Raw genomic sequence first — 22,078 nt, forward strand, 5'->3', positions numbered from 1 at the left:
ACTCTTAGATGCATGTTGTTATCCTGCTCGAGAGCAGCGGGCAACAAAACAGTGCATGCTTGGAGGGGACAATACTGAAGACGAACAATAGCGTGCAAAAGCTTCGTTTGTGTTTTTGAATGTGTAGTCACAATGTTTAAGCGATTTATCATCGTTTCTATGACATGGCTAATCTCTCATAGCGGGTGTCTTGCAATGTAATGAGCGAACTTAGGAGATGACGAAGAGAAAGTAATAAAGGGAGCGGGTGGGCGTAATAAAACTCCAGTACGGTATAATGCCGCGCACGCACGCTAGCTTTCATTGCCAACTTGTTTCCGCCTAGAAGCCGTGTTTCATTGCGCTTTCCTTACGTGTTGCTGCTGCTGCACGTAAAAAACAAAAAGAAAAATGACCTTCTCCCACTTTCTTTTTCTGTGTGTGTGTGTGGGGGGGGGGGGGCACATTCTTTCCAAGAATAGCACATAACTGGAGAGAGTGCTGCAGCGCTTGCCGACTTAAGGTTTCGCTTGGAAGCGAGCGTTACGCTTGAACACTCTCGGCTAGAGAAATATTCTGCATGCTACGAACGACACCGTGACTGATAGCAGGCCGGCTGCGCCATTTCCATTTTAATTACGAGCATTTGCATTCTCTAGCGCCGGAAGTGGACGGCGGTAAAGAATGCAAATGTTCACAAATATTTAAAGAAAAAAACGAGCTGGGCGGACCTTTTAATTTGCTTTTCAGGCTTGCGGCGGTCTGCGGTTCACCCAAGGTGGCGCCAAAGGAATGTAATCGCTTTCAGTCCCAACACAAGGAGAAGAAGGGAAAAAAAGGAAAATTTTGCAGTGCAGTGAAGATGTTTCTCTTTATGCGTGCGTGCGTGCGTGCGTGTGTGCGTGCGTGTGTGTGTGTGTGTGTGTGTGTGTGTGTGTGTGTGTGTGTGTGTGTGTGTGTGCGTGTGTGTGTGTGTGTGTGTGTGTGTGTGTGTGTGTGTGTGTGTGTGTGTGTGTGTGTGTGTGTGTGTGTGTGTGTGTGGAAGGGGGGGGAGGGGGCGCTCTTTTTGGTACAATCAGTGAACATCCTTCTTTCCCCTTTATGAATCCTTCTGTCACGATGACGTCTTTCGTGGAGACAAGGCTTTGTTCAAAGCGTTCTGGTTTCCGGGCACAAGCTTTAGGGGAGAGGCTGCATATTTGGCTGCCGTAATATTGACTTCCGCAGCAAGTCCGCTCCAATTGCGATCCTTAATGCCCTCGCTTCAAACCTAAACTCGTCCGTGAACGGGAAAACAATGCGTGACGGATGCTAATAACCCCGTTATCTCTTTCTTCACGCTCCACGAAGCCGGCCGCTTTCTTCTTCTTGTTCTCCCTCCCCGTTCTTCCTGAAGTTTTCCCTTTCGGTCTCCGAACGCGGGAGCCGTTCCTCACGTGTAATGCATTATAGTTGCGGTATACGAACCGCTTAGCGCAAGCATCTCGGCGCTCGTCGGCTATTAATCACTAACGCGCTCGTAGGCGTGGCGCTGTTTTCCCTAGCCTTGAAGCACGATAAGCGTGAAAAGAAGGAAAGCCCTTTTTGACCGTGACTGCTTACTCAATGCACGCGTTCGTAAACAGCCCCGTAGCAATTCCGGAAGCAAAACAGCACGCGGGGAGTAGAGGATAGACGGAGCAAGTAAGGGAGCCAGCTAATTCATTAGCTTCGTATCCCAAAAGCGGTCCTTTCCTTTCTTTTTTAAATCAGGGTGACCAGAGACATACAGTTTTGGCCAGGGCAGTCTTGCTGTCACTGGCCAGTTTTTGTGTCTGTTGTCTCAAGAAAGCCCACAATACCGGTATTTAGCGCGTGGAAGGTACAAGAATTTCGTTTACCCGCTACTGATGTGATATTACACGCTACAGGTACAATAAAGAATATTTTGAGATCATACTTAATTATGACACTGCTGGACTGTGTTTTCTGTGCGCACGCGTGCGTGCGTGTGTGGGTGGGTGGGTGTGCGCGTGCGTCTGTGTGTGTAAGAGAGAGAGACAGAGAGAGAGAGAGAGAGAGAGAGAGAGAGAGAGAGAGAGAGAGAGAGAGAGAGAGAGAGAGAGAGAGAGAGAGAGAGAGAGAGAGAGAGAGACCCCGAAGCTGTGATACACCATCATTCGATATGGTAGTTATATCCGCAGTTTCATGAAAAATTTCGCTTCTTGTTTGGTCTACCTCCCCCTCCTCCCTCAGTGAAGATTGTCATTTTCTGCTTTGAGGTGGCCGTCTTAGATTTGATGTGCCGAAGCAGGTTTGCTATAACGTGCTCCGATTTTGAAAAAAGAAATGCGTTTTTATTCCCACCTTAATGTTCCCCTAACGGGCACAAAAGGGCTGGTTGTGTGGGAAGCCATAAGAGTGTTGTGAACTTTCTCTACGCATCGTTTTCTGGCACCCATGGTGTGTTTACTCTGCGAATTAAAAGACGAAAAGTGCAGCTTGTTAGGCATAGGGAGTGGATGTAAACAAATAGTGGTCATATCGCGGTTAAACGGCAATGTATTCGACTTCTCGACTTCTCGACTTCTGCGTCCAGAAAGCTTCCAAAAAAAGTGAACCAGCCGCAGCTGCTCTTTGAGAAAGTCCGATAAGGACAACAAAGAAAAGAACAGGCTTCTGAACAAAACGTCACGGGTTTTGTTTCTCTGGGACTGCTTGCAACCGGGGTGTTGCGAATCATTTTATAACAGTGTGCCACGGATCACCTTCTTTTTAAGCTGTGACTGCACGTGAATACGCTTTGTTACACAGAAAGGTGCCCAATGGTTACGTATCAAATGATGGGCCAGCGAAGCTGGTCACCATATCATCGCACCGTCGCAATTAGATGGGCGCATAGAAAGAGGCAGTAATCTTGCTTCTCGCTAACCTCTTTCGTCGTCCCTCTCCTTTGAGGAGAGGAGTCAAAACCGTTTTTCCCAAGAGGAGCCGATGCCGTGTTTCCCGCTTCTCACTAATATAAGTGACCCGTAAAAAGCGCAAAGGCTTATGGGTACATTGTCTTCTCCCGCGGAGCTCCGCCACTTCCGGTTCGAAAGCTTTCCTAGCTCCCGTACGCCGGCGGCTTTCCCGCGCGCGTGTTCTTGATGTTTATCTTTTTACACTTGATGTTTATCTTTTTAGCAATTGAGTTTAAAGGAAAACCAGATTAATTAGGGTCCGGTGGGGATTGAAACCAGGGTCTTCCGGAATGCGAGACCAACGCGCATCCCGAACGCCACCACCGCGCGGGGACTGTAGGCTAAAGGTGGATGGGTGGTGACTGTTGCTTGCTGCGCCCCTGCTGAGCCTTCTGGGTAGCTTCATAAAAATGTAAAGCAGTAGAATACTCACTAGGTAGCACTGAGCATGGGGATTCACACACAACTTAGACAAGTCAGCGTTACCCCGACGCGTTTTGAAAGTGAACCTATCGCAAGACGCAGCCTGATGCAAATTAGAGGCTTCGTAAGCTGCAACAAACGCAGCAAATGTAAGGGAGCGTTTCGATGCACTCAAGCATCAAACAGGAGAGTCCAAGCAAGGAGACTTCCGCCGCGCTCAGCCGGAGTGCAGCAGGCGAGGAAGGCGCGAGTCCCAAGGCTGACGTCACGAGCTAAGGGCTGTCACTCATAGATGGCACCGTCAATATTTGACAGCACTGGTAAAAGTGTCGGGTGGGATGACTCCACCTTTTCCTGCCTTTGCCTAACCACGACAAATACACTTAGCTTGAACATCGGCGTGTTTCCTGCCCCGGCGTGTTGTCTTCACGAGCAGTATAAGCTCGCATACCAGCTGAAAGTACTGAAGTGCTTGCAAGCCGGAGTGAGACTGGAGGAAAAGCACCCAGAGCTGCGGGCGTGTGTCACACATGTAGCAATGCCTGGCTTAGGGCAAACATTACCTGTTCTTGGTGTGGCCTTGAGTTTTCCCCTTCGCTCTAAATGGGCAGACGTTCCTGCTCTAAACTTATCCTTCAAAGCTGCGAGGAGGCTCGGAGCTCATTCTTTCCATCAGCAGATGTAGCCGCCATCGACTTGAAATTTGTCGTGCGTTTCCAATGCTGACTTCAACGCTACCAAGTGCGTCCTTTCGTGACTTCACACTATCAAATCGTGAGTGAGAGGTCTAGCAATTAAAAAAGGGCGCTTCTTAATGCGACAATCACACGCGTTCAGACATTCTGCATTCACTTAGGCAGTTACGACACGTTTGAAACTTTCGGGCTGCATTTTTTTTTTTTTTTCACTTAAGAACTGCCCGACAAAATGACGAAACATGAACCACAGTCTCATTCCGAGAGGTGTGCAGTAGCTTTCGGCGTATAAGCCCCAAGTGCCAGCCATTGCGAATTCGGCGTAGTCACGCCGTGTTCGCAATCACTGCGCCTTGTACAGGGTAACCCGCGGAAGTGCCGGATTCAGTGTGGGGGGAGCATGAAGTGGAGCAGAGATTGGAATGACACGCAGTGTAGGCTTGGTAATAAAATGTGCTTTTGGTCGAGTTGATTAGTTCAGATTAATGATAGTGAGTAGTAACAAGACAGACACGAAACAAACGACGACCGGGACCGACATGATGGCGCCTGTCATGTCTGCCTCTCCTGCACTTTGTCTTGTAGCGGTCTTTTTAAGGCGAAAGCCTCAAGTTCCCTATTCTGTTAAAAAGCGCCGTTGTTTTTGTTGCTGTAGCCCAGTCAAAAAAGAATGCCGCTGCTGTAACGAGTAAATCAAAACACACGTTAAAGTCAAGTAGTTGTTAATTAGTATCGGCGAGCCTTCGCCTACAAAGCACGTAAACAGACTTGAGGGCCGAGAGGAATTTCATTATTTAATTGCTAGTGCTACTTTGTGGGGCACTTGAGGGGAAGCATCATATCCCCCTCTTCCCCCCTCCTTCACTCCCCCTGCCACCTGAATTCGCCGTGGTTCCGCGGCAGAGAGAACTTCGGAGTTGCTCCCAGGGGGTCGGATATATAGTGAAGCAGACACATCGGGGCATGGCCAAGATGAGTAGGGGACAAGTCGCACACCATAGGCTTGCTATTGCTACTTTCTAGGGGCCGTTGTTCCCCGCGCTCCTATTTCCTCCATTACTCCGCCGCATTTATGTTTGTTCTTTTTTCACATTGTGTGCTCAATATCTGGGACATTTTCCTTGATATCGACTATTCCGATTTCCTGTCCGACCTTTCCCCCTTTGTTGAGCCTTGAAGAAGATGAGGCGCATCTGACAGCTTGGTCATGGCTAATAATTTCGCATATTCTAAAAGTTCAGGTGGAAGATTGAGTCTCCGTGCTCAATTTCTTTATAGCCCTTACAATATGAAGCTTTTAGGAACAAGCAATGCTATATCAAAGCCCCAGCCCCTGTTCAATACCACTCTGCTGCTGAGCCCAAGGACGCAGGTTCGATTCCCGGCCGCGGCGCCGCTTTTATGATGGAGGTGAAAAGCGAAAACGCCCGTGTGTTCGAGATTTCGGCGCACGTTCAAGGTCCCCAGGTGGTAAAAATTAATCCGGAGCCCCCCACTACGGCGCGCCTCATCGCCTGCGTTGCGTAGATGCGTTAAACCCCGCAATCAATCAATCAATCAATCAATCAATCAATCAATCAATCAATCAATCAATCAATCAATCAATCAATCAATCAATCAATCAATCAATCAATCAATCAATCAATCAATCAATCAATCAATAAATAAATCAATCAATAAATAAATCAATCAAATGTTCAATCCCACCCCTTATAGGAAGAAAAGAAAGTAACTTAGAAGTGTAATAATTCCAGTTCTGCCGTTCGCTACAGTTGAATCTACCTGGCCATGAACATGCGGCGTCTATATACGCTGGCGGTTTTCCTTTCTCCTCGACTAGAAATACTGCCAATGCGGTCAGTATTCGAAATCGTGGCCTCCTAAGCCGCAGAACTACCGCGATGGTTGGCAAAGCAATACTAAAACGTACCTACGTTGGGCTAATTGGTCAATCATTTGTGCACGCTAACGATAGGGCATTGGAATGACGAGAGACAAAAAAAAACATGCAGAAGGTGAAAGTATGTCAATTATGCCGTGTCCGACGACTCGTACGGATGAAATTGCCGGTCATCATCCAAAACATTCCTGCTCGACGGAAGCCAGTGTTTTCCCAGCCCTCCCCGCCGTTGTACCCTCCGCAGTCCTTTCCTCCAAGGCTCTCCCTCCCTTAACAAACAGAGAACACCGTGCGCACCTGAAGCCAACAACAAATGAAAAAAAAGCAAGGCGGTGAGTTCGTAAGCTCTGCAGGGCACTACGCGGTCGCAGTTTCCCGAATGCGTCAGGCTCCAGTGAGATGGGAAGGAAATCTATGACGGCATAGTATAGCCACGGGCAATACGAAAGCGTGTCTGCAATTGTACGCACACACGTAACGCTGCCACCGCATGCTTGAGAACAGCGCTCTGGGAATCCCCTAATTAGAATAACCTGCTCGGTTATAATTGGCAGAAAGGAGAGGAATAAATAAGAGGGAGGTACAGGAAAGAAGTCAAAAGAAAATGGCAATGGCTTTGTTCGAGGGTGCGGAACTGTTTGTTTAGCTGTCATTCTTTGTGCCCTGAGCATTTCTTTGAATTTCTAGAAGAAGGAAAGAAATTCATAGAGACACTTAAAGCTTCTTATGTGTGTTAGCGGCAAAAGCCTTAAATCTTTGTTGGCACGTACGACGTTTGGCTTCCGTCTCACGTTGTTTTAGTCCTACACCGTGTTCGCGCTCGTGACGTATAGCTCCAGCCTTGCGTTGCCCCAATTCTTCGTCCTCCTGTCGTAATCCACGTCGTAAACTTTCATGGTGCTTTTTTTCGTCGTTGAGTTTAGGTGTGGTGAGTGCCTGGGTTTTTTGCTCGTCGTGTGGCATATTTGTGTTTCCTCAGTTCTTCTTCACATCTGAGGCATACCTTTGCGGTCTTTGACAGTTCCCAAGTGTCTCTGAGGTAGACGCTGCAGGGTCCCCCACACACAACTGCAAGATGAGACGCGGGAAACAATGCGCTCCTTTCATGGTGATGGGTTTATTGACGTCGCAGCCAAATGGGAATTGATCCCGCCGTGACCTTGTACGGCAGTTGTCATTGTCTCTGGTCAACCTCCTTGAGCGGCATTTGAGTATGGTGCGTGGATATTTCGGGATGAAGGTTGTCTAGGTCTGCCAACATGCAAAAAAAAAAAAAAAACGCCAGCGTGAACTTTTCGGGAACAGGGGATAAGAACCATATTCAGTATATAACCGAAGCTTACACGGCGAGGGTTCTTGTATTTTTAATGTCCAAGAAAAAAATTCACAAGTATTTGAAGCGCCATTTGTGAAAAAACGAACATCCCGGTGTATCTGCCATTAGCTCGCGGTTACCACCCAAGTCGTACGCCGTTCAATACGTGATTTGGACCTCAAGCTTATACGTCTCATCACTTAGATGTGCATCTTCAGTAGATTAGTTATGAATAGGTACCATTTTCAAGAACAGTAAAGTGAATAAGAAGTGTGTGTGTGTGTGTGTGTGTGTGTGTGTGTGTGTGTGTGTGTGTGTGTGTGTGTGTGTGTGTGTGTGTGTGTGCGTGTGTGCGTGTGTGCGTGTGTGTGTGTGTGTGTGTGTGTGTGTGTGTGTGTGTGTGTGTGTGTGTGTGTGTGTGTGTGTGTGTGTGTGTGTGTGTGTTACTTAGGGATGACGACGTCAACGCTAAAGAGAAAAAAAAAATTCTCATTATTTTCATTAAATTTTGTATCACTCCTATGTCATGTGCTAAAATACTTCCCTGATCATACTCTTGCACAGAGCCAAATGGCTTATGATTTTTTAAATCTCTCCAATAACATTCATTATCACTTCGGCTTAAACTACCAGAATGCCCTCTCCAAGCACGGTTCATATAAAATTAAGGGGGGGGGGGGGGGATTTAACGACGATGCGTGAGCGAGGCTCTGTCTCCGGAAGTGGGACCGAATCGTAATTCGCTTTTTAAGTTCGTGGAAGTAAGTTCCTTCCACGAACTTACTTAAGTTCCTCGTGGGCTTCGAGGAAGGCGTGGTTGTTGCCTTTTTCTTGCCTATGCTAAGCCTAACGTGGCGCTCGCAATTCTCCCGACTTTCAGGGCGTCACCAAGCTGCTACCACGGCACGTAGATTGCAAAATCAAAGCCAGCAGCATACTTTGTCTCACAATAGAAGGCAACGAGAGGGTACGAGTGAAGATAGAGACGATGTTGCCGCAATATTTGTCATGAGTGAGGCATCTGCTTTCATGGCCTTTGCAAACGCGGTTTCCTCACCCCAAGACAAGTTTTCATGCAGTCGCACGGACAAAATTAATAATGCTTCCCACCTTCATGGCGCCGATGACGAGTGACGGGAGGCATAAGGAATGGGAGAGAAAAAATACGTAGAGGCATCGAGCGAATAGTAAAAGAAGTACGTGGCCTTGCTTCGTCGTGTTTGACGGGCTTATTTCCAAATGCTTTTGTCGCGGGACTCGCCTCTCCCACGTTTGCACTATCGAAGTGACAGCTTTTACCGACGAATAGAAAGGCTTGTATGCGGCCGGGGAGCGGGTTTAATTTCTTAGCGTCTCGCATCTAGGAAAAGGTGGGCTTCCCGCTTTCTGTTTGCGACATCAAGTGGGATTTCTACGCATATAGTCGACGGCAAGTTTTGTAGCTGCATTCTGGCTGACACGCTAAATTTCTGCATAAATGAAGGAGTCGCTCACCTTGTTCAGTTGCTCAATTTAATATTCGTAGGCGATACAAAAAGGAAACGGAAAAAATTACTTTTGCCTAGTACATTGCGCCAAGTTCTTAGGGTTCACCAACGCTCCAGTTGTGCTTCCGGACAAAAAGTGCTATTACGACACCTTGATCTTCCCTTCTACAGTGAGGACTTTGAGCTGCCTGAGTTCTGAAGTATAGAAGCTGTGCGGCCTGATGCGACAAGTACCCCCACACGACAAGTACACCCATACGAAGTTCTAATACATAAATTGCGAGTTTTCTAGGGCGTTCTACCTGCGCTAGTTGTTGTAAACCATGTTATTGTGATAACTCCCGACTAATGCCGTGCGCTTCTACCTCTGTACATAACCATTAGCATTAGCTGACGTATCAGAGATCCATGCTCATCTTTGATGATACTCATCATCACGGTGTGTGTCGGAGGTTCTCCTCTCGAGCGTTCCAGTACAAGGCCGCTCTCTATATGCATATATACCTTATTCGGCGCTGTAAAGCAGTTTCAAGCAGCGAATAGCACTGGAAATAAGGACTGCGACCTTGATGTGCATATATACGCGCAATAAACCCTCGTTAACTCGAATTGAGATATCTCGAAATATCGGTTAAGTCGAAACTTTTTCTCGCCGTGCATTAACCTCCCATAGGTGCTATGTATTTGCCCCCCTTTGTTTCGAAACGTTTTTTCTGGGGACCACGGATATCTCGAAATGTTGACAGAGATGACACAGGGCAAAGTCCGCTACAGGTAGCTGATATAGTCTGTGCGAACTCTGAGCTACCACTACACGCCGAACGAGGTCGTGAACTGCTAATTTACGCTGAGTACGCGCTGTACGAGGCAAATGTCCCCGTTACCGGAATGCTGTCCCTCCCACCACCACCACTACAAAAGTATAGTGCTCTCTCACGGGGTTCTGATTCTGCTGGAACAGATTGGTATGGCCAGGCGTGCGCCGTATGCATTGACGTGTGTTCTATTGTGTACTTTCTTGACCCCTATTGCCACCGGACGCTAAAACTAGCAATTATCTTCTTGAGTTGATTGTTATTTTCTTTTCTTTTCCCCCTCTCTTATGTTTGAAACACGTGATTTTGGAAATGTTTTTTTTTTTTTTCAGCTAACCTCGAACCACGACCCCATTGTATGAAAAGGACCCCTTTCCTTGCCCTGCCCTCTCTCTTGTTACAATTGGTATATATAACACTTGTACTGTACTCTGAAGAAAGCATGTCCTCATCCTGAAACGTCAGCAAACTTCAATTTTTAAAATGTTTTTCACGTGTGTCCCCGACGTTACTTACCGTATCTTTTCGCGCTCTTTGAGAGTTTTTATTTTCATTTTATGAGTTTGTTTTCCAGACTGTATGTATGTATGTATGTATGTATGTATGTATGCATGTATGTATGTATGTATGTATGTATGTATGTATGTATGTATGTATGTATGTATGTATGTATGTATGTATGTATGTATGTATGTATGTATGTATGTATGTATGTATGTATGTATGTATGTATGTATGTATGTATGTATGTATGTATGCATGTATGTATGTATGTATGTATGTATGTATGTATGTATGTATGTATTATATATGTATGTATGTATGTATGTATGTATGCATGTATGTATGTATGTATGTATGTAACACATTGCTTGTATATTTTATATTATATATTGTCTATATATATCAAGTTATGGCAAGTAGTGGTTTCCCTGCCACAAAACAGCCTTTTATAGCGTTTTTTCCTTGCCCCCTCTAACCTCACCGCATCATTCCGACAGGGGAGGTGGTGTTCGAGAACGAGGAAGCGAGCAAGTGCGGGCCGTCGGAGCCGCACTGCGTGATCGTGGCCCAGTGCCCGCAGGCGCAACGAGACATCCGCCGCGGGCAACACCCCGTCATCTGCGACTGGAGAGGCACCGTTTCGCTGGTCTGCTGTGCCCAGCCCACGGGACTGACACCGCTTCCTCCTGTGAACCCCGACCTGCCTCGTGCGTATACAGGGATACCGTTCGCGGACGTTTCCAGTTCGTTTTAACCACGTTGTTCGCGCACAATTTGATTCGGAGCGGATTTCGCTTGCACTGCTGTTGGCGTGAAGGCGAAGGTGCGAAATTAATTACCTGTAATTTCTAAGGCTTGAGAGCCCGGAGAATTCGGAATTTAATGTAGGTGAACTTAATGTAGGTGATGAGAAGTTTTTAGGGGAAGCTGGCTCCTCTAGAGCAGGAAAAGTCTATAATGGCGAATGACGCCGGCAAACTGTCCGCCTTTCGGGTCCTTCTACCAATTAAACTACTCAGAACGTACGCCCTTTTATGATGACAATTCAAACTCTGTATGATCAAGCACGATATAGAGGACCACCGAATTCAGATGGCATGCATATCATCGCAGGATAAAGATCAAGACCGTGCGCACTTGTTGCTTGCAGCCTCCGCACGGGCTCTTTTTTCCCGCACCTTCCATTCTTCCATCACAGCACCGACTACAAAGAAATACGCCCATGCACTCCGTACAGATGGTTACCAGCAAATCTGTCACGTGCGGCCGGTGTTTACCCGTGTGTATCGCTCCCTCCGACGTATACCGTTCCCACTCACCAGCGTGGGTAGATGCGCGAGTGCAGCTACGTCATATATAAACCCAGCCAATATCTCTCCCTTGCATTTAATTCCTCCCTATCCTGGTATTATCGTTCATGCCCACGGGTTGCGCCGGGAGAGTTTTCTGCGTACAGGGGACCACCGGATTTTTCTTTCACCTGAACATACTAAGCTTCGCTTTAAAAAGAAGTCTTCGTATTCGACCATCACCCGCAGTCGACGATTCACTAACACGCTCAAAATAAACCCATCATAGCTGCAGAAGCCACTGCTGTTAAAAAAAAAAAAAGAAAATAGCCCATCTTCACTGACTTCACGTCGCGAACGCTGATGCATACAGAGAAGCTGCCTGGCGTTCCCTAATCCCAAGGCTAAGTTTCGTAGAACTTCTCAAAGCCATCATATTGATTCCTGTTCGCGGCAATTCAATTTGGCTATGTTCCATTGCTCGCACCATCTACTGGAACCTTTTGTTACTTTTGAACTTGTAACACTACCTCGAGGGGCGGCGCGAGAGCTGTTTTTTTTTTTTTTTTCACGGCGTATATTTTATCTGCGATCGCAAAGATCAAGTAGCCATAAATTTTTCATTAAAATGACAATGCAAATGTCACTTCTGTATTGATGTCTTACCTAAAATATCCTTAATGTTTTCTTTTTGCTCAACGATGTTGACAAGTGTAAACACTGCCACCAGATTTATTAGTTTAGAAATGCTTTGCCAATATAAGCATCGCGTTCGGGCATTCTTTTAACTTGCTGCATGTGTGCTTAGCGCTTGCTCTCATCTTTCGCTAGGCTATTGATTGATTGATTGTGGGGTTTAACGCGCCGACGCAACGCAGGCGATGAGGCGCGCCGTAGTGGAGGGCTCCGGATTAATTTTGACCACCTGGGGATCTTTAACGTGCGCCGAAATCTCGTACACACGGGCGTTTTTGCTTTTCGCCTCCATCAGAAAAGCGGCCGCCGCGGCCGGGAATCGAACCCGCGACCTCGTGCTCAGCAGCGCAACGCCTTAGCCACTCAGCCACCGCGGCGGGTTTTCGCTAGGCTAAGTCCTCTCCACATCGTTGTGAACGCTTTAGCACATGTCGCACCATAAAAGCCTCGACCAAGAACAGCTTCGCTGTTGAAAGAAACAAAGAAGCTGCATCAGGGTTTCAGAATTGCATAAGTTGCAAAACTTGTGATCAGAAGGAATGCACTCAAAGCAACTTTTCTTGTCGTGACTTCTGTCTTTAGATCCGCCGCCTGTGGAGCCTCCCGTGGTACCCCCTGTGGAACCACCCGTGGTGCCACCCACGGAACCACCCTTCTTTCCACCAGTAAATCCTGTGGAGCCGGAGCCGCAACCACCTGTGGACCAGACGCCCGGAACGACTCCGTCGGACACCGCTCCGCCTCTCGAGCCCCCGGCCGTCGACAACGGACGTCCGCAGACCGGCGGAGGCTCCGACGGCCGCGACCCGACGGGCGCTGGCGACGACTGCGGTTGCGACGACGAAGGTATGCTCTTGTCTCCTACTCATGAGTGGCTCCGCGATACCGTTAGTAGAGATAAACCTCGGGGAACGAAGAATTCTTTGAAAATTTCCGCTGTACCAATTTTGTTTAAAAGCTTAGTGCAAACTTACATGTGACATCTGCAGCTTAAGTTGCCAGCAAATGGGGAGCCGGCCAGCCGTTAGAAGTGTTCTTTGTCAAATGTCTTATTGCTCAAAGATATTTCTGGCCGGTTACCCATATTTTGTCCCCGTTTACGATCAGATCTTAATCCGCTCAAAATTTCCATTACGGCACGTATTCTTTTACCGTTCTCTGATCGTTCTCTATATTGTACTGCTCCGCACGTCCACTAGGACAAAAATGCGAAAAATTCCCCTATACTGATTCTGGAGTTCTTTAGAACAGGTGCGCACGACTGTGAGCATGCCTTGGCAGCCGGTGCGCACGCCTTCGAAAACATATTTCAGCTAGGTTCAGCTAAAACCTATCTGCCAGAAATGTTTCCGGCATTTCGCAGCGGAATTGCTGAAAGCCAACAATGTGATCGCGATTTTCTCACAGTGACCACAAGGTAGCAAGGGTGGCTGTTTAATTGGTCGCAATACGGTTACTTTAAAACAAGGATTCAAAGCAAACGCTTGCTCCACCAGGCCCCATTTTTAAAGTACACGTATACAAGGTTACGAGCCACGCCCATCATTTCCCCACGACAAGCTTTTCTTGGGCGGTGGAATCACAGCCGAACAATTTTCCCGTTCGGATTCGGGAGCAACGATTCTAGTGCAGAAACGACCCCCGAGTAGTGTACGTCGATGCAGCGATATATAAAACACAACGAGGCCTTCACCGCAATCGCTGTTCGTAATAAATCCAACAACAACCCGCTCGATACCATCACAATCCGGACGCCCATCCCGTAACCGCCAAAAAACGGCGATAGCGCTGGCCTTACCGCTCAACGTTACCCCCGCAACAATCATTATACTCAAAAGCGCACTCCAGAATTTCGCCGCCGAATGCTTATCCGCAACCGATTAAAAAAATTGCGTTGGAACTCCCTGCAATCTAAAAGCGAAACTTATCCCAACACCCCAAATTCTGGGCTTGAAGGAAACTAAGCGGCCCGCGACCTATCCCGAAGATTTACTATCCTGGCTGGGCCTAGCCCGTATACCTACCACGGAGCCCTATCCACATATCACACAATAAACAACCATTAACTCCTCTCCAACTGGGTCTACCCGCAGGCAGACAAGTCACTTGGCTTAGTACAAGCTCACGTCTGACACCAACTTAAGAGAGGAGTTTTTCCCAATCTGGCCACCATGGCCCATAATCACCCCAGTCTTTACCCAACCTCGGCGTGCCCCCTATGTGGTCCCCATGCCAACGTGGCCCACATCATCTGGGCGTGCCCCGGGACCAATTACCCTAAATTCCTTCTGAAAAGAGTTGGCGGTCTCGCTTCAAAGCCCCGACCCGGACCTACAGGTCCGCCTGGTCAAGCAGGCAAAAGAGGTCGCCAGAAGGCCTCTTCCTACGGCCACCACGGGACAGCCAACCTAACTCATGGAGAATACGTCCAGGCGAGGACGGCTTCTCGAGGGGACGTCACGTATCGAAGTATATATATTCAAAAATAAATAACAAAATATGGACGCAGCCTGCTCTAGGGGTTCAAGACTGGAGAAACAGCAGAGCTGACGGTCCCTCTCCCTTTGTCGAAGACCCGGCTGTTCAAAGCCAATGCTACGAAAAAACCGAAGGAAATAATGCCGTGCCCCCGGGATGCGGTGACAGCTCATTTGGTAGACGCCGGTTTCATAACGCCAGGCACCTAGGTTCGATTCCCACCACAGGGAGAATTTCTTTTTCTTTCCAACTTGAGGTTTCTGTTCGCGTTGGACAACTTACGGCCGGGTTAAACAGCTCCGCTGTCAAAAAATGTGCGATGAAGCGCAGAAATTTTCGAACACATGCATAGAAATTGGCAACGGATTTAGACAGAAAACTTCGTCTAAACCCGTGCTCCGCAAGGGCACAAAAAGATACGCCCATCTTCCCGCAAGGGAACCCTGATGTGATGCGACGCATCAGGGAGGAGCGTTTGGACTGACGCTGGTATTGGATTGCGTCACACCAATCGCTGAAGGGACCGTCACTTCCATCACGTCTTCATCGGAAGAATCAAGTCAAGCACGCAGTCGTCAAGCAAAGTGACGCGAAGTCGAACGAGAGCGACCGCTGACTGAACCGCCGCAGAGCGCTACCCGCTTTATATTCACAGCGCCTGAAGGAGAGGAGACAGCGGAGGAGAGTCGCGCATGCGCGCACTTGCGCGACGGGAGCGGAGCGAAGCGAGCGAAGCGCGCGCAAGCAGCTGTTTATGATAATGAGACGGAGTGAGAGTGTTGCGCACAGCTGTCGGAGAGAAGAGCGGATGAGAGTCGCGCATGCGCAGGTGGCGTGCGGACGCCGCCGACGCCGACGCAGGAGGGACATGCCTCACAGCAAGAAATGCGTCGCATCTAAAAGAGCTTTGTTAGCCCGTACGGCCTGGTGTGGGCCCAAAATTGCGCTTAGTACAAGACCTTCATGATGCGGCACGCGCAGAGATTTTTCCAGTGCCTACCTTGGCGTCGTGAATTTTGAGCATGCGCAGATGACCTGCTCGATTTCTTCCCTTATTACACATGGGGAACAAAGGGGTGGTGGTGAAGGGGCCTGCTTAATTTCGAAGAGGAAATGGCCCATTTATGCCACGTTCAGTAGCAGTCGATGTCCTACGGCTTCCTCAAGCCTGCCGAGCCCAGGAGATGTGTGCACACAGTCTGGTGGGCACACCAGACCTCCCAGTGGAATCCTTGTGCCCCCTCCGAAATTCTGAGGGTGAACTTCATGCTGCCACAGTAAGCGATCACCCGCGTGCAGGAATCAGCGCGAGTATTTGTTGCAGCTGGGAAATACACATTTAATTTGAAAGACTGCGTATAATTCATAAAATCCGCTAAGTGATGACCGCTTTGAGTTCAACGTAGCAAGGTGCGCCGCGCGAGGTAAAACTCAATATATGCTCTGCATCCGTCGAGCTAGCCTCGGACGATTCTGCTTTTAGTTTTTTTTTTTTTTCAGTTAATGGCAGGAATAAGGGAACGCAAAATATGTGCAAGCATCTCTCTCTCTCTCTCTCTCTCTCTCTCTCTCTCTCTCTCTCTCTCTCTCTCTCTCTCTCTCTCTCTCTCTCTCTCTCTCTCCAGCGCCACCGAAAGGTGGGCCCGTTCGTATGGCAACGGCTAAACCCGCCGAAAACGACGGGAGCACAAAAGAGGCAGATAGGGGGCAAAGCGAGGCTCTATTAACCGTATGCCGTTAATTCCATCTGCGGCTAAGTCCGGGCGGTCAACACGAAGCTCCGGCCTGTCTGTGTCCCAGTGACACGGCTAACCCGTACACGTCGAAAATATTCGCAGAAGTTTTGGGACAAGGAGCGTCAGAACGTGACTTGGTCTATAATTATTTTACTTGATATATTATAATTCGACTTTGAAGATGTATCCGCCGTGACATTACGCAGTGCAAGCATGCCGTTTTGCCCGGCGGTGTGTCGCAAAGGTGATTACAGTCAAACAGTATGTCTGGCCTCATTATTCGTATACTTGCTGCCTTCCATGCAAGCAAGCCCGCGAAACCTTTGTGAACTGTGTGGTGGGCACGCCAGTATTTTCACCAAATGCCCACTGGTGGGCCACTGCATGCATTCGTAAGTCATCATCATCATCATCACCATCATCACCAGCCTATCTCCGCCCACTGCAGGGCGAAGGCCTCTCTCATTAATCTCCCGGTCCTGTGCTAACTGCGACCAATTTATCCCCGCAAACTTCTTGATCTCATCTGTCCATCTAACTTTGTGCCGCCCCCTGCAGCGCTTGCCTTCTCTAGGGATCCACTGTTACCCTTAATGACCACCGGTTATCTTGCCTTCGCATTACATGCCCTGCCCACGTCCATTTCTTCTTCTTAATTTCTACTAATATGTACTTAACACTCGTTTGTCCCCTGGCCCACTCCGATCTCTTCTTGTCCCTTAATGTTGCACCTATCATCTTCCGTTCCATTGCTTGCTGAGTCGTCCTCAATTTAAGTTGAACCCTCTTAGTGGACCTCCAAGTTCTTGCCCCGTATGTGAGTACCGGTAAGATGCAGCGGTCATACACTTTCTTCTTCAGGGACAATGGTAGGCTGTCATTCATTATCTGGGAATGCCTGCCGAATGCACTCCACCCCATTCTTATCCTTCGAATTATCTCTGCCTCATGGTTTAGATTCGGGGTCACAACTTGGCCTAAGTAGATATATTCGCTTACCACTTCCACCACCTCGCCACCTATCTCAAACCGCTGTGCTGTCCCGAGGTTAGTAATCGTTATATTAGTTTTCTGCATAATATTTTCAGGCCCACGGTTCTACTCTGTCCAGTGCGGTAAGCATGCTTTGCAATTTCCCCCCCCCCCTCCCGAGTTACTTAGCAAGGGAACGTCATCAGCAAATCTGAGGTTACTGAGGTGTATTCGGAAGTCACGTGGGGGAAATACAGCGCGAGCTATGGGAGGCACCGGCATCCTTCCACCACGATTAAGCTGAAAACAAGGGCGACAAAGATGAGACAAAGAGCCTCATTGTTACATTGGTTGATAAATCTTTATCTAGCGAGCACCAGGTGCAGATACCAGGACTGATGTTGCCCGGTCGACGGCATCCTTAGTCCTGGATACAAGCGGAAAGCTGTTAAGTTAGTAAAGGAAGTGTGGAATGAAAAGCCAGAAAGGCACCTGAGCAAGCTTAGTGAGACTAGCGCAAAGGTTTTTGGTAAACTTTCCTTGAAGGCGAGGTGAGGGTACAGCGTCGTTATAACTAAGGACACTGTGCAACACCACCCATTGCAAAGGGCAAGCCGCTAAACAGCATCATCATCATAATAATAATAATAATAATAATAATAATAATAATAATAATAATAATAATAATAATAATTCTGCGATTGTCTGCTCGGGCCCTGACCGCCAAGTACACCATGCACTGCTGGTACGATGGGGTGGTATTGAGGGCGATGTCCGAAATTTGTTGATACACCCCTACCTGATGGTACAGAATGCAGAGAGGACAGGAATTACAGGTTTATTGGGGGGGCTGATAAAGAATGGTGCCTTGTGGACATGTATTTGTCTGCAGTCTTCAAAGGGTGGTGGCTTTATTTCTCGACATTTCTGGTTGTGGTTCCGGGTATTTTATTCGGTTGAGACGGTAGTGGACTTGCATGTCGGTCCACTTGGGGGAAACAAGGGAAGTTGTTCCCGGTGTGTGTGCTAGAAATGAGAAATAACAAAACTTCCTGCAAGATGGTTTGTCAACAATGCACCAAAATGATTAGTTACTTGCACGAATGGAGCAAATTCAATGAATTATTACAAGTCCGATCATTAGATTAGACTCCAAAGTGAGGTGGCGCTGGGGCATCACGCAATGCGATCTTCATTGCGTAATGCCCAAGTGTTTTTTTTTTTTTTCACGTTCATTGTTGTATCAGGACTTGTCGCAATCGTAGCTGGAACGCCCGGTGTATGGACGCACAAGCAGCCGCGATCGCATGGCGGCAGCTCGCCGCACCAATCACTCGTTCCCTGATAGCATGACGTCCCAGCATGGTAGTCCCCCATGTGCCATATCCTTCCGTCGTGGCGTCAGGCGCGTCTTCTCGCCGCGACAGCGTCGGCGGGGCCTTAATCCTTGCGCCGTGGCCCTGCAGACCGTGGCCCGCCCCCTGTCAGGACATGCGGCTTGCGACCCGAGCCTACCGAGTCCCGGCAGCGGCCAGCGCGGCTGCTCTTCGATGAGCCCGTCTACTCTCTGGACGCCCGCAGGATTCGGAGACCTGGACTGAGCAGGCGGAGGCCGCACAACGCGGTGGTCCTGCTCCCGCGGCAGCGCCTCAGCGGCCGGCAGCCGCCGCCGCAGCAGCAGCAGCAGCGGCAACAGCACCCGCAGTCGTCGTCCGAAGGTTCCTGGCCGTGGATGGTAAATCGGTGCCTTCTGCTTGTGCGCTCCCTGATCTGCGCAACGAAAACCAACCATATCGCAGAGGCGATGTGGAATGAAATGACATATAAATGTGATATGCCTTCAAGGAACGCTGAAACATTTTACAAAGAGAACAAAATTTCGAGAACAAGCCTAATAAAGCGCTTCGTAACTCGACTGTTTTCCCGATGCCTACAAGTAGTAATCGGTATCATCGGTAACAGGCATGCGTTACATCGTGCTCTGCAGCAAGTACGCTTTTGTTGCAGAGCAGCTAGCAAAACAGAGCACCAGCGAGGGGAGCTAGTGCAGCGCTAGCTCATAATTACAATGGTAATTACTGATCCTTTATTAATTCATGCCGGAGGTGGCAGAAGCTTTCAGGGGATCCAGTGCTGAATAATCGTATAAGTTCATGTCGTCATCCGTTAATTTGTTTTTGGAAAGCTCTTTTTATGGAGAGCGTTGTGAGGTACAGAAAATAATAGGGCACTGGCAAAAGGAAACCGCAGTGCCGGAGGAGGGTAGGCCGCTGGGGCTATATGAGCCGCTTTGAGAGGTGACCGGGCGAATAGGAGGCTTCCGGCGATGGCGAGCGAGCTGAACGAGCTTCGGAGGGTGCTGTCCAGGGGGCGGGTAAATTGGTGACGGGCGCGGTCGCAGAGTTCAACAGAACGTTCGACGGCAGATCAACAAGACGTGCAAATAGTCATTTGCCTTCACATTTGTTTCCATGGCTTAGTGACTGATCGTTACCATGACCCAACGAACGTGCCCTCTGTGCAGGCGTCATTGGTAGACCAAGCAAACCCAGCGAGGCGTTGTGCCGGCGTGTTGCTGGACCAGCAGCACGTGCTCACCGCAGCCCAGTGTTTTGGACCAGACAACGGGTAAGCGACCCCGCTACAACTATAGCGAGCACACGCCGTAGCGTCTTTGTCGAGCTCAACCAACAGCGAGTACGTGGACAAATCGCTACAGCAACATTTGCCCGGGAAAAATACTACTAACTAGCGTACTTAAAAGCAATCCACGAAGACTAGATAGATAACAAAACTTGTTGCCGAGCAAGTTGTTTCATGACTCGAGAAAAGTGCTACGCCAACAGGCGGGGACGAAGCGAGGTTCGTCGCCCTTATTCGTCGATGTGTGGCTCACTTCGTCCTCGCCTGTTAGGTTAAAGAAGTGCCTTGTTTGTCGGATTAACCCTATTCCCCAAACTTTAAGTAAGCGCCCCGAGATAGTCGGCCTCCAGGTAACATACTCTGCCTAAAGTTAAACGGCAGATCAAGGCACAGTGACGGACGTCCAGCAGTCTGCGCTTGAGACCAGCGGGTTTTAACCATGAATATGCCGGGCAACCACCCGGAGGAGTGTTGTGCAAGAAGGGAGGAGGGCGATGTTGACAGGTGACCTATAGATAGCTTGCAGTGACGTCCCCGTGGCTACCATGTTGGTGCGCCGTGTGCTAGGGAAAGGCTGTGAACTTATACGGGGCTTTTACCTGCAGCGGCGCTGCGAAAGCTGAGAGCAGTGCGCTAGAAAGAGCGGTGCTGACGGGATATGCAAGCCATGTGCTGTCTAAGAATTGGCTTCTGCAGCTAGACTGTCCTGTACACCATTGTTCTGTGCGTTTTTGTCTGTCTAGCTTTCTGGTACAATTTTCCCTATTCGTGAAAGAGCCAACAAGAACACGCGCTATGCGGAGGAGACAGAAACGTGGATGTGCCGTGCGGCAAAGCCACCATTTTTTGATCGTCGCAGAGACAAAGAGGGAAAGTGGTTTTGTAGACCAGCTTAAATGCTTGCGTGGATACCTTGTTGCTAGCGGACTTCTATTTCAGCATCACTAGCATAAACAAACAACATCTCGTCTACCTCAGTGATGCATGCGACTCCCAGAAAACTCTTGTGCGTGCATACGTAGTCATGTCACGAAGACCCTCCGTTACAATCCCATCTTTTTGTGTTACTTTTAAATGAAAAAGAATACACAAATGGTGTTTTTTTTTTTTCGATTAACCCTTATACATGCCGAAAGGCCTATGCCCTAAACTTTACGCGCTTGCTCTGCAAAAGCTCGTGTTTGCTTCACACATTTCTATCAGCCTAGTATATCTAGAAAGGCGAAATTTCGCTAAATATGGAGATTGCTTTCGCGCCCTCATGTTGGCAGAGTCTACGAAGTTATGTGACGCGCAAAGGGCCGGAACTTCTGCACTGCGATCTGCACTGCGATCGCACAGGATCGCACTGCCAGACAGAGCAGGACCCATGTTTATCTCCAAAACGACACGCACCCTTCACAACACCGGGTGCCCGAAAACGACAGCTCTGGCTCCATAAATACAGCCTCAATCTTTGGCCATTTTTTCTCACATGCACCTCCCAACAGATATATTGTCCATTCATCAAGAACGCATGTTCCATTCCCGACTTTCTTCAGGTCTGCTTACGAGCGGACAAGTTTCCGCGGTTTCCTTTTTATCCCCTGCTTCCATCATGAGCTTCTGAAGAATGCCTTCTTCTCTTGGGGGGCTGCGCAGGACCCTTGATTGTTCAGTTACGGAGATAAAGCAGGAAGCGCACTTTTGAAAAGCGCGCCGACGTCGCAGGCGGAGCAGCGCCGTGATGCTGAACATGGTCGGCACGGAGGCGCTTCGCCGGGTCACGAGCGTGGAGCCGCACCCGAGCTTCCGCATTCCGGATGGGTACCACGACCTGGCCGTGGTGCGATTCGAACCCGCGCTGTCTGTCAGCCAGCTGGTGCCCGTGTGCCTACCCACTGTGCTGGATGCCAGACTGGTGCTCAACGGAAGTGTCCTCGACGCCGTCAGCTGGTCCAACAGACAAAGGGGTGAGCACGCTTCGCTTTGTTGCTGCCTCTGTCGCCCTCACGTCCGCCTATAGTGCTCGCTACAGACAGCTGGCTTTCTGGTATGACGTGTGAGTACAAACGGTCTCAATAAGACTCTTCGGAGCTGTCACGGCACACTCTGCCATTATCTTTTCCTAACACTGCAGCGCCTAGCTGAAGAAAGCGCGTCCCGTGTTTGTGAGGCGGCGCGACTATGCGCCCCTTTTTTTCGGGGGCAAGAAATGTTTGTTC

General features: G+C 48.9%; 1 protein-coding gene across 1 annotated transcript in view; it reads left to right on the forward strand.

The window, feature by feature from the left end:
• The window catches only part of LOC144155767 (uncharacterized), a 156,292-nt gene that overhangs the window by 116,195 nt on the left and 18,019 nt on the right, over nucleotides 1–22,078 (forward strand). Inside the window, exons 2-6 of the mRNA XM_077687418.1 lie at nucleotides 10,558–10,767; nucleotides 12,628–12,891; nucleotides 18,698–18,966; nucleotides 19,756–19,859; nucleotides 21,585–21,826. Coding sequence (XP_077543544.1) covers nucleotides 10,558–10,767; nucleotides 12,628–12,891; nucleotides 18,698–18,966; nucleotides 19,756–19,859; nucleotides 21,585–21,826 — 1,089 coding nt within the window. The remainder of the gene's footprint in view (nucleotides 1–10,557; nucleotides 10,768–12,627; nucleotides 12,892–18,697; nucleotides 18,967–19,755; nucleotides 19,860–21,584; nucleotides 21,827–22,078) is intronic.

This window comes from Haemaphysalis longicornis, unplaced genomic scaffold, assembly GCF_048455015.1.
Source record: "Haemaphysalis longicornis isolate Haplotype H1 unplaced genomic scaffold, Haemaphysalis longicornis Haplotype H1 scaffold_1, whole genome shotgun sequence".
NCBI lineage: Eukaryota > Metazoa > Arthropoda > Arachnida > Ixodida > Ixodidae > Haemaphysalis > Haemaphysalis longicornis.